We start from the raw sequence: 18,251 nt of genomic DNA on the forward strand, positions 1-18,251 counted from the left end.
GGCAAGGACCTTGCAAATGAGGGGCTGCTGCTGCTACCTGGGAATCCTCTGCCAGCTGCTGAGGCCAGTACTATCACAGCCACAGGAGGACTAAGGATCTAGGCCAATGAGTTTTACCATGGAATTTAGTGGAATAGGATTACAGCCTCATAGTAGATATTTGATCCAAATTGAAATGATATAAAGTGTGTTTTCTGCAGAAATTGTATTTTTACAGATTCCCTGTGAAGGCACTTAGCCTGCACAAGGTGAAGACCTACTGGCTTCTGTAAGTATGATTTACACACAGAGACCTTTGGCAGGGTTGGGACTAATGCAGTAGTACAAAACAAGAAAGTCTGTAATTCTTCGTGCACAAAGGAAAATGTGCAGCACACAGCACTTCCACTGCTTGCTCTGAACAACAAAACCCTGAGTTTAAAATGTTAGTTGGTGGTTTTTAAAAGTGCCAGGTCCTATTCAGTTTGCCAATAAGCAAAAGTGTGTTTAAACAGTCATCAGCTCACTGTGCAATGGATCACACGCAAGAATATATCACTAATGATATAATTACTTGTGCATATGCTAGTCACACACTTCCAGCAAGCAATTAGCCCAAACAAAAGTATTGTTTGAATAGGATCATGCCTGACTTACACAGTACCAGTCTGTAATAGTAGTTTTGCCTGAAATTGTAAGTGGTTTTCATTTGCTCTTAATCCCTGCCTTCTTTCTCCCCCCTCCCATTCCAAATCAGAAACACATTTCTCTTGATTAGGGAGCTAATTTTCTTATCCAAGTAATATTTAGGAGGGGGGGAAATAAACCAACAAAACCACAACTTAAAAATAAAGAGGTCCAAATTAAAAATAAAGGTAACAAAAAAAAAAAAAAAAAGAAACCAAAAGAGCTGAAAATATTAGGGAGCACCTAATATCACCTTCAGATGAATTTCCAAGAAAACACCAAATGATGCATTTTACCTTCACACAGTCTTACAAACACATGGCTCTAAACTCCTTGAACATGATTTAAAACTCCTTATTAACATCTGTAGGATTAGCATGGAGTGCCACAAACCTGACCTTGTAATTTGTTACTTACACAAGATGTCCAGCTAAAAGAATGGAACTACTTGCAGGATTCAAGTCAGTGGAATTTATGTTATCCTAACATCAGCATGCTGTCTGAGCAGGGACTGCAAGTCAGTCCCCTACTCAGCTGAAGGAGACTATTTCTAACATAATGCTGAAATTCAGATAGCCAAGTATTGGCAGTTGCACCTCTGGTGCTTAGATAAGTCTATCAGCTCACTCTCAGAACAGACAAATAATACGACAAGGAGTGTTTGTTGGGGAAAGGTTTGCATTGTAGAAAAACACCTGAAATAACTTATGCCCACTTAAGAACAGCTTGTTTCATTCTAAAGAGAATCTTTAAATGAAGAGCTAGACATTGAAATTCAAGATGTTGAGTCTTTTTAATAGTTCTGAATGTTTCTTCAGGGCACCTACAAAAATGTCATGTCACAGCACAACACAAGTTTCTGGCTCCTTCGCAGAAGGGGTGTGCTGGAGCTTTATGTATTTGGGTAGCAAATGTGTCGTTAACTACAAATCTTACTCCTTTCTCAGGATTAGAGCTTGTCTTCACTAATGTGTTAATCTGAAATAAGTTTGTCCCTTGCATGACTCGTCTCCAAGCCCAAAAATTTCTAGCTCCATTTCACTGGTGATTTACATGCAAAATAGCTGGCAACAGAATAAAAAGGCTCATACTAGGAGCAGAAGCCGGCAAGCAGCTGATACTCAAAAGCAGGCTCTGAGTCACATACAGCTCCAGAGGCAGACCAGGGAGGATGGCAATCATCAGCAGGTGCAGCGGGGAAAGCAGGAGAGAAACTGGGGGGAAAAAGGGCTGTCAGCTCAGCTGGATCCATAAGACAACTTCTGCCCATGTAATAGTTTACTTTATATGAACTTACAAAAACACAAACATTTATTGCTGGTTGACTAAAAATAAAAAGGTGGAATACTAGGTTCCATTAGTTTATTTCCACATTATTAAATCATCCAGATCATGGATATTTACTCTCCCAGTTTTGGCATCCACTTAACAGCAGACTTCCTAGCAAACCCAAAGAAACGTTACTTATTAAAAGAATTGTAACAGCCTCAGCTTGTGTATTACAACTTGCATAACTGGTTGAATACCAACTTACTGGTTTCTACCTTACCTGGTGTAACTAAACACTCAAGTCTGAAAGTAGATTTTCATTATTTTAATTACTTACTGGGTGGTTTCAAGATGCCCATATCTACCACTCTATGACTGCATTTTTTTTTTAAATTTGTTTAGAAACACTATATTTCTTCCTCAAGATCACACTACGTAGTGCCATATGTCTAATTCCTGAATCAGGGGGTCCTTGTTATGAGTTTAAACTGGTAAACATCATAACATTTAGAAGGAGAAAGGTCATCTAGAAAGCCAACTGGTCAAGCAAACATTTTGTCACTTTGCGTTTTTTCTTTCCTTCCCACCCCCCCCCCCCAAGAGCTGTCTCTTTCAGCCAGTCAAAGTGGAAAGCTACTTCAAGCATATTCAGTTCAACCAAGTTTTCACTGCTGTCCTGCTTGGTGGTCCATCATATGGAATGGTTTTAATACTTGGAAGCAATACCTTAAGTGTCAGAAAACAAGAATATTTTATTTCTTTAAGAAAGCTTTCCAGTACTACTAGTATTCCGGAAAAGAAAAAAGATTTCTTGAAGTAGATTAAAAGGTGAAAAGCCAAAAGAAATCAGCAGGAAAACCAGGAAACTATTCCTCATGGCAAGGTTCAACTTCTATCTCAAAGTTGGGGGACAGGTTACTACTTATATATTTATTTTAAAACTCATTCAAAAATGATAGGAAAGGGGCATATTTTTTTCAGTCTCAAATTTCTAATGGCAAATGAAGTTTTTGGCTATGTATCAAAATCTCTTTGGTACCGAGTTAGATTTAAATTACACTGACACAGCAGAATTTTAGCAATGCAGTACGCAATGCACTGATGCAAGACGTAGCTTGCTGAACAATGCAGGAGCTGTAAGAAAATGCTCAGTGTAAACATTTGTATGTTTCTGGTTTTTGGGAGCCCTCAAAAGTATTTGCTTTGAATCACTTTTCCCTGAAGATAAAGCAGTAAATGTGTCAAAGCTGTAATGTAACATCCTATCCAGATGTCACCTCAATGAACAAGGTATTTTCTTCTACCGTTACAAGGGGGGAGGGGGGGAGAAACAAGATATATTCACTGAATTTTGAAAATATCTAGCCAAAAAAATTCATCTGCATGTAATTCTTAAGCATGCACATAGCAACTGAATATGGAAAGGGGTTAGTGCAATCCTGTGCAAAAATGAGAGCACAGTCCTGCCAGACTAAACCAGAACAAAATGTACTGTCTTGCATGTACAACATGAATCCATATGTAATTTTGCTGGGCTAGAACAGAGTACAGTGTGTTCCCATTAATATTTACTCATCTTCCATTTCAAACTGTAAGCTTGTCTTTTCAGATAGCAAATACTTCTGAATATTTAAGTAACAGCTAGTTCTATTTTACTGAGATTACTTACTAACAAAGGAATGAATGATCCTGATTAAACTGGCTCCCTGCTTGAAAAATATCACACACAACAGCCAAAGAAAACCCCTTTGAAACATTCCTGTGTTTGGAGGATGTAAGGAAACTAATCTTGGATCATGACGATGATGATGCTATATAAAAATAATATCCATCTATCCCAACAAACTGGAAATTTTATTGGCCTGGGTATGAGGAACAGTGCAAGGGGGGGGAAGGGCACACTTGGGAACATACAGAAGGATCGCTTTTCCTGCAAGGGTCTCAACATCTTGTTGGTTAGCCAAAAGATCAGAGGTTGTGACCCACCCTCTTGTCCCACCCCCATGCCAAAGTCTTAGGAACCTTTCATCCCTTTATCTGGACTGCTCCCTTCCACGAATACAAAGGGAGGTGTGATCTCCATGGTGGATCAGACAAGACTTCTTTTGTTTTGCTGGCATCAAGTGCACGAGGTTATTTTGCTTTTCCAATTTTCAAATAAATTAATGGATTTTAGGATGTACAGGAACACCAGGACTCTGTAGGTACGTCCACAGGACAATTCTGGTGTTCAGGGAAAAGGAATGTATTTCTCATAGGCCAACACCCGTTCACAGTGGGCAGGAAAGTGAATTGAACTCTCCGGTTTAAGACTTTCTTCCATTCATAGAGCAAATGTCATATGAAAGAGTAGAATGAAACAGAAAACAAGAAAACACAAGTTTTCCAAGCTTGGTTTGACCACATGATAGAGTTTAGTTTTGTATGAACATTTCAGCAAAAGCATGAGTAAATTATAACTGTACATTATTACAACCTTATTATTAATGTCCTAGAACATTGAGGAGAATAATCTTTATATTTACCAAAGAATTCTTGGTTTACTTGCTAAAAGGTAAACCAGACATAGAGATCAGTTCCCATCTGCATTCAACGTGTTTATATTTTTAATAAATAATGCTTAAGGACTGAATTTCCTTTCAAAAGAAACTACTACTGATACAGTAGCTTTTATTTTCAACATTCTGTTTTAACACCACTTTCAGTACCAAGAATTCAAATTTGATTCTACATTGTTTGCTAAATGTCTGGGAAGAGCAGGCTTCAAAGCTGAATTACACTTGTGAAAGAACAGAAGCTGACCATATCCCTGATCCAACTCAGATCCCAATGGAATTAATGGAAAACTTTCCATCAAATGGAATTGAGCTTGGAACTGGCTTCTGTATAGGCCTGTGCTGGTATCTGGGGGGCTTTGGGGAGGGGGATTACTTTTGTTTGGTTTTTAATCAGCTGTTATTCACATAGTCCAAACAGTCTATTCAAAGAATCAGACTGTCCCGTTACATTTGGATTTATCATCTTCTCTAAAATGTGCTCCATTTAGTGGAAACTATTTTGATCAAAGTGTATAACCTTTATAGTGTTTTTCAACTCCTGTCATTAAAGGCAGCCTGAGTTGCACCTGCATTTTATTGTCCTGTAAGTTACTGCCTTCCCAGGTGTTTGGTTCAGGGGACATCTTAGGTAAGTACCTTTTCTGCTGATAATCAAGACCCTGTAGGGTAGCAAATGCATTAAGTATTGTATATATATTTAGAATAAATTCACATAAATTACAGTAGCTCAGCATGCTTTCTATTGTATCTTTTCTGCTTCCTTTTGTCTTCCTAAAAAGAGACTCAGTCTAAAGCTTTAATAAACTCACCTCAGCTCTCTTTAGATTAGTGGTGAGCAAACTATACTTCTCCTGCAAGGAGACCATCTTTCAAAGTGAGGCTGCCAATCACTTGACTTGCATACCTTGTGACTGCAGGGCAAGCTTGTCTCTTCTCTCATTTTTACAGGGAGTGTTTCCTAAAAATTCTCTCCTCTTATGTTAAGAAATGTACTGTAAGTGTCTATGAATGTAATTCAGACTGTTTTGATGTGAAGTTCAACTGACTTCTGGAACACATTGTGTTATGAGTAAATTTCCACAGCATGCCACACATTTCCTAGGTTTACTTTAGATCTTTTGCCAAGATTAACAGCATTTCTTTCATGTTGCTTTCTTTACATTTATATCTATAGTCCACGTTTAACCTAATGGGTTTGGAGAAAGCATTAAAGATGTTTAACTTTAAAATACATAATTTGTTGCTTTCTAAACACTCCGCTTCACCCATTATTATACTTTGCATTTGTTTCTTTATAATTCACTCAACCTTCCCCTCTGAAAACTTCATGAACTACTAAAATGTGCTGGCTTTTCACAGGCTGGGAAATGCAAGATCTGCCTTGTACTGATTTATCCATGAAATAATACAATATAGGATAGCTCAAACAAGTCACAGAAAGGACAACCACCTCTAATTCTACACATTTTACGGAACTAACTATAAACATCTATTAACACATCACTAAACATTGTTGCTCTACTTCATCCTATTCATGTAAGTGGTTTTCTATGAAAAAGTGCCTTGATTTTCATTTCATGTAGTGTGTTATTCAATTTGCTATAAATTTGATGTGCCTTCAGAAGATAACACGCACTTGGTATCTTAGTTTGTTTCACAGTAATCTATATCTCAGAGTTACGTGAATGTGACAATTTATCATTTTCACATATGGCATACTGACCTGGTCATCGTAACGGTAAGTGAGGAACTGTTCCCCAGTGGTATCCTCAAGAAAACTCCCCTGTGGAGAAAGTGCAAACTCAGGCAAGAAGTATGCACCTTGGGACTGCTCCGCTCTCGCCTGTAAGAGATTCAGAAAGGTCACATTACAGCTATTGCAAACATAAGTCAAAATTTAAGAAAATCTCTATGCATATAATTACAGAGACTAGACATGAACTTTTTTTTGGGGGGTGGGCTGAAGCGATGTTTTCAGGCACAGGATTTCTAGGTGGATGTTTTGCTACAGAGGTCTCTGACAAGGATATGCCAAATGCTTACAGGGGTCCGAAACCAAACAAGATACCTCAATAGCAAAATCATCTATTAAACAAAGATAACCATCTCTGGCTTATTAACCATCACTGCTGAAAGACACTGTGAAAATTACACTGGAAAAGCAACATTAAGCTACACTTTCTTTTTCTTTATACTCTTCACTGGACAGTTACTGGCTGCTGCAGGTAACAGGATTTTGGTTAAGTACAGCATACCTATTCTTACCAGAAAATACAAAATCATAGAATAACTCAGCTTGGAAGACATCTTGAAAGCTCATCTAGTCCAGCCTTCTCAAAGCAGGGTAGCCTATGACATCATGACGATGAATTACTTTCCTATCCTGCAGGAAGATATTACTGCAAAGAAGCAATCAGAAGGGAGCAGGGAATGGCAGGAGTGAACAGCAGGCAGTGGTCTGTATTAGTTCTGTATGCTATTCACAATTGGTTAAGAGCAAAGAACAGACTGGGAGGGGAAGAAGGACCCATTTCAAGCTACAGAGGAGTTAATTGTGTCAGACTAGGCGTCAGTACCTCCAGCTGGGCTGTCTGACACCTGAGCCCTTATTAGACAAACGGCTTTTGCTTAATTGATCTATGCATGTTCAGTAATCATAACACACCTGATACGTGCTAGACATGCTGAACATGCTGGCTGAATACTCTGTCATTACACTGTACATCTAAAGCATCCCAGATATGTAGTAAAGGTACTGCACAGACTCTTACATCCTTATTCCTACTACATTGTAACTTTACTCTGAGAAGCTAATTGGTTTGCATACTGGGGAAGATAAGCAATTATCTTCTGAATGCAGAATATTGAGTCCAGCTGTGGTGGGAGAGAGTGGAAAAAGCAAGGAGATGAAGATTACCTTCCAAAAGGTTGCAACTTTTCAGGGAAGAAAACAAGGCCTGAAATGTACAAGTTACTGCTGGACATTTCCCAATGAGTTAACTTAATAAATAGGGTTTCATTAAATTGTTATATTTTGACATACACATAGTAATTTTACACGAAAGCTAGCAGTTTCTATCAACCAGTTTCCAGACTGTTGGCTAGAACTGTACCAAATATAGGTGTGTTATCTCAGTGCCAGATAACTAGAGATTTCAAAAGTAATCTACATAGTTTAAGCAGTTTGTGGCGGAAAAGGAAGGCAAGACCTGCAGATTCTCTCTTGGAGTAAGTTCACTTTCTGAAGCTCACAACTTATCTCATAAAAAGCAGATGACATGTCATTCACAGTATGGGTCTGGAGAAGCTTATGTTGCTTTTGCTTACTCTGTTCTGCAAGGAAGCTGTCAGCTTCTCAGGCTGTAAACCCCATCATTCCTGACAGCATTAGATTAACATGCTTGTTTCAAATCAAGCAATCTTCATATAAACTAGAAATAGCTTGCAAAGGACATGTCTAGACTAGGGTAAAAGGTCGTATTTTAGCATGCAAGACTGAACAAGATTTGAAAGAGGATTTTTTCATCAGACCTGCATAAGAGCAATTCATGTTCACATGTTATAATGACATTTCTATAAAGCCTATTGTAGCAGTGGCCTCATTTGTACACTTTAGCCAAGCGACTATTTATGCAGAATTAAATCATAAAATAAGGAGAATAAATCTACATTTGATAACAACTTCCCCATAAAGCAAGTGAGGGCCACAGTTATGCTTCTTGCTGAATCCAAGCTGGCTGCAGCTGATGCAAACCTTGACATGTTAAGTATAACCCAGACATGAAACTGGCTGACATAATCTGGCATTTTTCCCTACTGGTTTCACTGGGCTATCGATAGATCCTATGTGAGGGAATATGGCAATGATGTAATCCTATGATTTCAGCACAAGACTAATGGATAAGAGATACGCATTCTAAATCTCAGGTGGCCTGTGTTAAAGTACTTTTCTACCTCAGTGTCCCCAGGTGTAAAGCACAATTACAACACCAACTGACACATATTAATGGTGTATTGTAAAGTTTAGTTTATATTTATAAAATACTTTGGAAGAGAATAGTGTTAAGTGCTAGCAACTTAGAACAATAGTTTTGAAAGAGCTGCCTAATCTACAGACAGAAGAGAATCCAAGTAAGCTAGCACACTTCTTAGATAAATGTATATATCACATTGTTGCCTAAATTCCCATAAACAAATTTGTCAGTAGGATATGCAGTGATTAACTTGCTTGTGTTTCTCATCTCTATAAACTAAACATTTAAAATAGAAAGTCTTTGGACATTCATCAGTATTATGCTTTGAATATAAAAAATGCCAACTTTTGAAGCTGAAATAACAATGTAATAAATATGACATGAAAAACGAAGGGCTTCTCTCAAACACATCAATTTTCGTATTACAAGCTAATGAGCAGCTAGCCACTGGAGAAGCAGAAGAATGCTTGCTAGATTAAGGCAAGCAAAACCTGGCTTCCAAGCATGGAAAAATTTAATGTAAACGATGAACGTTTTATAAGGTTACACAGGAGGTTACAGTGGAAACTGATCTGCTAACTACAGCTATAGGTACTGCTACCTACTTAGTATAGCTAAAGTAAGGAAGAATCCAGCAAATGAAAAATAAAAATCTACTAAGAACATACTATGAGTTGTCATGGCAAACCAATGTTGAAGCCAAGTAATTACAGCTGATGAACAACCCAAACTAAGTAGTTCATTTAAAAAAAAAAAAATAATCAAAGCTTCAAATGCTCAAAGAACTCTTTTATATCAACTCACAAAAGTAGCAGAAAAACATCTTTTTCCCTCTAGATATAGGTACCTTCAAATAAGCTGCACAGGTCCAACGCACTTTCATTCATACATTCATACTAAACACAAAATGTACTGTTTCCACTTAGTCCACTTTATGCCCCACTGAGGAAGCTACCAACATTCCTTGTGAGGCTTTTATATTTCTATGGGCATTTTTGCTTAAACATAATTCAAATTTCAACAATCTGTGGTTTTATAGTATATTTGGGATCATCTCTGAATGACTTAGCTAATCTGATATAAATTCATGTTTTAAACTAGACTGCAATTTTCAGAAAACAGTTACATTTCATACTAGTGTTTTAAGTCTGTTTAAAGGCCAGTTTAATGTTAATAGCTTTAAGTTAAATGTGTCAAATTACAAGGTACACTTTAGATTTAGAACAGGCATTTTAAAACAGCTTTTATGATGACCTTAAGCATATGAAGACAGTAGAAGGTGATAATGTAGCCAAACCAGATATTATAATAATCACTGCATAAAATTCATTGAAATTAATATATCAGGGAGCAAGGAAGTGTGACAAAGAAGAAAATTTAGAAGTTGGGAACAGATTGGTGTTTGAAAATCTTTCCAGGTATTGGTTAATCAAAACATGTAACTCATTAGTCAGAAACCAAAAAAAGTAAGTGTCTACCATACTACATCATTCCGCCTATGTGATCAAGGAGAACTACCCTGATAAGTAGATAACGTATGTAGGTTCTGGGAAGTGTAAAATGGCTCTGCTCTTATTCAAAGGCTTATGCTCTGCACACAGCTTTGATCTCAGGTTGTGATTGCTTCCTCACTCATCACTCCCCACCTGAGTGCTTGAAGACTAAATTACTCTCCCACTTTCAATTGCAGAAGACAAAATGAATAGCTTATATCCAAGCTTCTAGTTTTCAGATCTCCTTCCACTGAAAGTTTCATGTTGTCACTTTTACTGCTGCCCAGTTTCACTGCTCTATATTCTACTCTGACTAAAAGCATCTGCCTGAGTTGAAGTTGCTGGATTTGGGTATTCTATATTTTATTATATTACTGAAAGAGGGATGATTACTGAGTGCTTCCCAGCCAACGCTGACATTAGCAAGTAGTGTGGCCAAGTAGAACTGAATCTGCAGATAAAAATAGTGTGCAGGACCAGATGCCCACACAAAGCATATTTGAAGGTGAGGGACTTAGTTTCAACTAGCTCTAGTCAACTGGACTGAGTATCTCTCAGTGACCAAAGCACAGTAGGTGTGCTGCTGGGGCACATCTTCTGGTTCAGTTTGACCAAAAAGGAATCCCATTAGCACACTCTGAAATCACTACACAATGCAAATTACTGTAACTGCTCTTTTTTTTTCCTTGATAGCCAGGATTCATAGTAACTATTGCCATCCAACTCATTTGTAATTACCAAATCAGAGCAGTCACTAAAATGTAGAGCTGCCCTATGACTAAAAATTACAAATATTAATCATCTGTCATTCCTTCCAAGGTACGGATTAACAATTCCATCCAAGGATTTAAACTGCTATTGTAATTTCAGATTAAAAAAATGTAGTTTAGTCTACAATTCTCAGTGATCATTTGATACAAAGGCTATGAAAAAGTTCAACTGGACCTCATAATAAGTCACTATTCTATTTAATCATAGTAATTGTTCTCTATTTATATATAAACAGCAACAGCTTTAGAAAGTAGGCTTTCTGCTAAGTCTGAGTAGTGAAGGTCAAGAAGATGAGAAAACAGATGGAATATCTCAAATGACTTGAACACAGAAATCAAACACTAATCTTTCAGGTAGAAAGGAATTTTTAATTTTATTTGTTGGCACCAAGAACCACATTTAGAAAAAGAACTACGCTCTTATGTACACTTCTTAATGCAAATCAGCATTATCTAGACTTACATCAGTCATTCCCTATCTAAACCTGCATGCTTGCTAAAATTGGGAGCATGATGAGAACAAACTGTTTTGAGTAATGAAGAAGATTAAAAGTTTAAAATTATCTATTTTAAATGCCAAAGATGACGAAATACCACACTTCCTGAAACTGCGCAGTATCTTATTCTTGAAGAGGAGCAGACAAAGGATAAAGGTCCAGTCACCTAAAACTTTATATATATATATGCACAACTGCACTATCCTACCCAAAGTAAATTCTATAAAAAACAGACCAGCACAGTGAAGGAAGTTTGCTTCCTATATTTTTGTGGTTCTTTTATTAGTTCTTGCTATAAGGGGAAAAGCGGGCAGAGTCTTGAGAGTGTTAGTTTCCAAAAATCACTGTTTTAAGATAGATGTGAAAAACAGATAAAGTGAGAAAAACTATCTGCATTCTTAATGACTAGTAAATACATGTTTGTCAGATTAATATGCACGGCAAGTCCAATCATATACCAAAATGTGTGCCTTCTCATTTAATTCAAGTTAAATATCTGTCTACTAAGCTGCTGTAGCATATGATTTATGCCCTAGGGAGGTAATATACCAGCTAAGTAGCTGTTCAATTGAATGGATTTTCAAGGACTCCAGCACAAAAATGTTACATAGAGCATAGCACTCCAGCTTCTTTAAAACATGAAGCGTGTTAGCAGATAAACAAGGTCACATTAACAATTCAGAAGTTCAAATATCTCCAGAGCAAGCAATCTTGATGAATAAATACCTAGCAGACTCAGATTAGCTTTCGTCATGGACAAGATTTACAGAAACAGCTTCCTAACGCTAGACACGCTGAAACGTTTAAAGACCCAGCAAGTGAACCGACTTTCCACAGCAGCTGCCAGCAGCTCAGCATTTCTGGAGACCAGGCCAATTATTTAATTATTAATATTAAACTAAGAGGCCAGCATTTCAAACCAGAATTAAACTATAAATATCATTTCTTCTAAAAAAAGAAAAAGGACTTAGCTGAACCAACAAAAGACACACTTCTTCATAAAAGAACCCTCAAACACTGGACACAACTCTCAGATTTCATCAAGGAAGACACAGGTGAGATGCCAACACAACATGAAGGACTGAACCAAAACTTCTTCCACACGCAGAACTGAAGTATGTCTCAAGGATTGTTTTTCACATGGTGTATGCTCTGTACTAGTTAAAGGCAAACTTCAGACATGTCTGATTTAAGCCCAAATCTAATGATTTGTCCCCTCATCTCTCATTTTAGACCTGTTTAGAACATGTAGAAATAAAACAAGTTTTGGAAAATGTACATACGAAGATAAGCAAAAGAATTCACAAGTATTCTGTATAAGCCTATTTACGACAAAGTAAAATGCTGTCAGCAAGCAACTTAGAAACTGAAAGTTCAGCTATTGCTTGAATAGTGTCTACTATTGCAAATTGAATTTAAGCTGTAACTACAATCATATTTACAAGTGCAAGAAAGCAATTGCCTACGTCATTTCTGCTGCTCAAATGAAGCCCATCCTGTGCCCATTTGACCACTAGGATGCACTGACAAATATGCTTAAGATCCTTTAATCAAAACAAGAGTGCTCAGACTAAGCCTTTCTTCATGCTATAGGTTTGTACAACTTAAAGCCAACACTGAACACAAGAAGAATAATAGAGATCATTTTGGTTTTAAATTAAAATACTATCTTTCAGTCCTTTCAAAAGAACATTTCTACCAAATTTGTTCTTGATTAAACGTAAATACATTTTCTTTGGCATAGCTTGGTCTGCAGACAGATCAACACATTTTGAAAATCTTTTTCTGTACCTTCAGGAATTTATACTAGTGATTAAGCTGTTGGATATTTATCAGTAGCTACTTATGTTTTTCCTTGCTTTGGTCTGGCTAAAAGATTAAACTTTTTACTGAAAGGCTGCAGTGGTATTTAGCCAAAATCTCATTTAGTTTCAAAACCCAGATTAAATATCGACTCTGTTTCATATTTCCAAAAGAAATATGAACCCCTGAGTTTTCCTTCTTCCAACGAAGCTCCTCCTAAACTCGGTGTTAGGCAGACTCTACTCTCTTTCCAGAGGATTGATTTGATGTGTCTAATATTTGCTTTTAAATGAGCTGCTCTAGCAGACTGAAATTGCTACTAATGATATCAATGGCAAAGTTCCCACTGACATTCTTACAGGACCCAAATACATCTGCAGCAGGACAACATCCCTTGCAATATAACATTTACTAATAGGACTGTGAATAACACTAGATACTCAATGCTCTCGAGCTTTGCAAAAGTAAGAGCCAAGGTGAAAACTACAGCATTCTGATGAGATGACCCTAGAGCAGTTCATGTCCAATTATTGTCAAGAAGTTAGTGACTGTGGATCAGATTCTGCTTTCAAAATATGCAATACCCAATTATTTCCCTAAGGCTTTAGTTTGGCCTCGGGGGAATGGGCACAATATTTAGAACCAACATAAAAGCAATTTTATAGCATACAGATAAAACCTACTATAAAATCTGGGTATTACGATTACCACTGAGAGTTTCACATATAAAAGGTACAAAGCCTATTCTTAAGAGCAAGAAAAAAGGTTTGTAAAGATATGGATTTACCAGTAGGAAGAGAAGAAACTAGCTAACAAAAAAATCCAGCAATTTTAATCCCCATCTTCTGTTTTTCTGCCCCAGTGCTGATACTACTTGTATTCCCAGCATAGTGGGATGTCTATTTTCTGTCTCCTTACAGATGCCAAGAGGCTGTATTAAGATGCCAGCAGCATCAGTGCTGAAAGGCTGAGAGGAGCTGGCAGTATGGGGAGGAAGGACTGTACCTGCTGTGTGGAGGGAAAGGAATTCATCCTTGAACTCATATCTCCTGCATGCACAGCTTGATTGCTGTTTCTTTACTTGTTTATGTATTTTATATAAGGGTCTTGGTTCAACAATTTATTTTTATTTATGTCTTATAATGTGAAATTCTAACAGCAGCTTTGAATGGTGAAGGAAGATTCTACCTGCAGAATCTGAGGCTTGGTGCTTTGGGGGAAAGGGGAGTGCTTGGGGAACGTTTTTCACTTTTTTCTTTTAAAGATGGCAGTTTTACTAAAATCCTCTTGATGAACACTCCTCTGTGCCTAAAAGAGTGAAAGGGAAGGCATATCTTGTAAAAATAATCTGGAAATGAGACAGAAAACACTATTTCATTAAAACCTCTTTAAAGTCTTGCAAGACAGACGTAGGTGACTCAAGTCTTTAAAAAACATTTTTTTTTCCCCTTTTGTCACCATATGTTCCACTTCCAAACAAAACCCTCTTTTTATTCTTTATTTAGTAACTTAATAATTGGTAAAATTCTTGTCATAAATCAAGCCCTTGTCATAAATCAAGCAGTATTGAAGCATGTTCTCATGGAACTCTCATTCACTGAAGGTTTCTATGATCTCCATAGAAAATACATGCTACAAAAGTACTTAGCAAAGAAACCAGGACAACCTATAATATTTTTTTTTTAGAGTTCTGTGTTGTGCTTTAACCCAGCAGGCAGCTAACTCCACACAGCCAATCACTCACCCCTCTGCCAGTGGGATGGGAGAGAGAATTGGGAAAAAGGTAAAAATCATGGGTCAAGATAAAGACAGTTTCATAGGACAGAAATAGCACATTGTTGGGTACTGCAAAAACAATTGTTAGCCACTATCAGATAAACAGGTTAATGATGAGAGAAAGTAGGATACAAGACTTTACACAATACTCAGTTCCCATAGAGTATATTAAACAGAGTCAGAAGATAAACTTAGTTCTTACGTACTACTGTATTATAATACTATTCATCAAGAGATCTCAAATGACTCAAAGTTGTCATTATCCTCATTTTACAATGGCTGCTCTCAGAAGAGTCTGGCTAAGAATGACATGGGACTCCTGACTCAGATTTTCCTGATTCTTTTTCATTTAAATTATAACCTTAATGTTATTAATGTTATGTTATGTTAGTGTGATTATTTATATTTAATTTCCTTTCGAGCTTTTTCTTTAATAGTGATATAATTTGAACTGACATAGTAACATGCTTTTCATATACTTCAGTTGAAATTGCGCCTAAGGGCAGTGAAATTCTCATCCATGAGCTGCATAAGGAAAAAAACTCTGGCACTCAGAAACCAAACACCTGCTAGAACTAGTGGCAGATCCAGATTTTTAAGAGAATTCCTGTTGCATAATGAAAACACAAAGAAGGGAAATGTGTGGGGCAATGGAACGGTATTAAAACCACAGCACTTGGGGGAAGGCAAAAAAATAACCCTAAATCACTATATACTTCAGAGCTAAATTCTGAAGATGTTGACATTAAAGATGTTCAGAAGTGCAATTATAAACAGACTTTTGTAATGTGGGGAAGGCTGAACAGTGACTTTATCATACACTGCAGGCCACTGCCATGCCTTTCATTGCTAATGACAGGGAATTTTGTCCCTGCCCTCAATCTCAGTACATCTGCTTCTGATTCAGGTGGCAGGGGAAAATTGGCAAGTATTCAGCCCCAAAAAAAGCCTGCCCTAGCACTAGTAATTTTTCTTCATTGCATACTGTTTATGCAATGTTGTCATCAGCAACAGCACAGTGTTTATCATGAACTGAACAGGTAGATGAAATGTAAGGAATAGCTCTGCTACTGTAAATGACTGCAAATTCTCAGAAATAGACCTTGGCAACAGGCAAACTCTCAGCCATCAAGACCTGGAATAATTTTTCAGTGAGAAAATACATCTTTGGTGCAATTATTTTGAAGATCAAATAGCCCAAAAGTCAAGCAGGAGAACCAAGAGTATGCAGCTAAACAACTTCAACAGATTAGGAATACAAAAAGTTTCTGATAATCAGCATCTATCATGACAAAAGATCTCAATGAATCAGAGTCCTATAAATACCATATAAACAGGTATAAAAATCCAGTAATATGAAGAATAAGGCGGCAAGATTCCTCTTCAGACAAGCCAAATCAGTTTACTGTAGGACACAAATATCCCTCAAAAAGAATATACTGAAGTCATACACACAACGGTCATTCAGCTATACTAAAATAACACACTAAAATAACACAGGAGGCAAGAACAATCTTCATCGATCAGCAGTGTTTGCTGACCTACTTCAATGACTTCCACAAAGAATACACACATATATAAGGCTGTGTAAAAGCTTGTGCATGTAGATTAGCAGAGGGAAATTGCTCAAGTAAATGGAAAACTGGCGCCAGAACTTCTCCTGTACATTCCAAAGGCACTAACATGACCTGCACAACACAGACCACAGAATTGGGTGAGGAAATGTCTTCAGCAAGTTCATTGCTTCTTTTTAAAATAGGAAACATCTTCTAAAAGATTCAGGCAGTTTAGAATTTAACAAGGAAAAGGGAGTATACCTAATATATACGTTATATCCACTTTTAATTACTTTCATTGCTAAAATTCTGTACATTTTTGCTCTGAACCTGCCTAGCTTCTGATCTAGGTCTTTGGATGGGTCTGTAGGAGGGGTTTTGTGCTATATTACACCATCCTTTATGATCAGAAATAATTTTCTCCCTTTTCCTCAAAAAAGATAGGAAAGGTGGCGTGTGGTGGCCTAACAGCACTCACAGATGACCTAAACACTTATAAACACATTCCTGGTGCTACTGTCCCATGGAACGGGAGAGCTTGGGCTAACAATGTTCATCCACCTTTTTCAGCAGAGCACTGACAGCACCTGCTACCATCTTGTCAACACATCTTCAAAGAGGGATATGGGTTGGGGGATATCCTGAAGTTCTAGTTACAGACCACCCTGAATAAGAGGGTAAATAATCAAAATGGTTCTCTTCTTTGCTCCCTCTAGCTGATGAATCCTTTCTCACCTGAAAGAAATTAGACTGTAGAGAATGCCACTGCCAGATGTTCACTCTCAGGCTAACTTGTGATTTACAACAGCTCAGCACATGAATGTGTCTAACACATGGCGAGGAAAACGTGATTTTTCCACTGCTAGTTTTCCATAACTTCTGATAATTTTAGTGATATTAACCCAGTTCTTCATCTACTCTTCTTTCTTCATGGCAATAAGTCCCTTTGCAGGGTTTATGGACTGAGCAGCCTAGCACATTGACTAAGTCAGGCACATTTTCACAATAAGGAAGCAGTTAAACGGTCATGGCTCTGCTGTAGGAATGTTGGTTTAAGGCTATTAATAAGGCACATGAGGTGAATGCCTTTCAGCCAAGCTCCCTCCACGTGTGCACACCTGTTTCAGCAGGGTTTTAAAGAGAAATTCCCAGAAGAACCTGTTCACAGCACGTAGTCTCTAAGTCTCAAATGCATTTTTGCAAATACTCTAGAGCTTTTAAGCTTTTTGTGCTTTAGTGATGTCAGGAATACTGATATACCAACCACCAGGTAAAGCACACTACTCCCTAGGAAGCCATTTTTCCCCAAGAAATTATCTTTGTCTTATTAGCATCTCTGTCATCTACCACTTTGAGATGATTGCCACTGACTTCCAGAATCTTGATAATTTCCCACCTGATCTTTTGCTGCTGAAATGCTTTCCCTGATTCAGGCCCACTGTTCAAACACTGCAACTGACTTCTCCAAGCATGCCTCCATACCGTTACATATTTGTTTTAGCCTCACTTAAATCTCAGCTTAACTATTCCCTCAGTGCAGTGATGCCAGTTCTTGATATCTTTGATCCATCCATTTTCTCATTTCCTTTTAATTTTTTTTTGGGGGGGGAGAGGGTGGTTCTCCAAGTGTACTGTGCCTCTGTCTCTTGCCAGGGAAAGCATCTCAAGCAGGGCAAGGTTTTAACTGTGCATTGTATTGAGCCAGACACACCATCCAGCACTAACAAAGCAAAGGCTGACTAGAAAAAGGTCAATAAGTGAACAAAAAACAAATAATGTAACAAAAGAAGCAGAAGCAACTCCCCAAATAAAAAAAGAAGTCTCCAAATCAGAAGTGATCAAAAATGAAAGAGGACCTACCATTAATCTGAAGATTGTCCCCTTCCTGG

General features: G+C 37.5%; 1 protein-coding gene across 4 annotated transcripts in view; it reads right to left on the bottom strand.

The window, feature by feature from the left end:
• ADAMTSL3 (ADAMTS like 3) overlaps positions 1–18,251 on the bottom strand; it is a 179,923-nt gene that overhangs the window by 143,159 nt on the left and 18,513 nt on the right. For all 4 annotated transcript variants that reach the window (XM_030498307.1, XM_030498305.1, XM_030498306.1 and 1 more), the window contains exon 3: positions 6,217–6,336. In XM_030498307.1, coding sequence (XP_030354167.1) covers positions 6,217–6,336 — 120 coding nt within the window. The remainder of the gene's footprint in view (positions 1–6,216; positions 6,337–18,251) is intronic.

Source organism: Strigops habroptila, chromosome 9 (genome assembly GCF_004027225.2).
Source record: "Strigops habroptila isolate Jane chromosome 9, bStrHab1.2.pri, whole genome shotgun sequence".
In the NCBI taxonomy this organism is placed as follows: Eukaryota; Metazoa; Chordata; class Aves; order Psittaciformes; family Psittacidae; genus Strigops; species Strigops habroptila.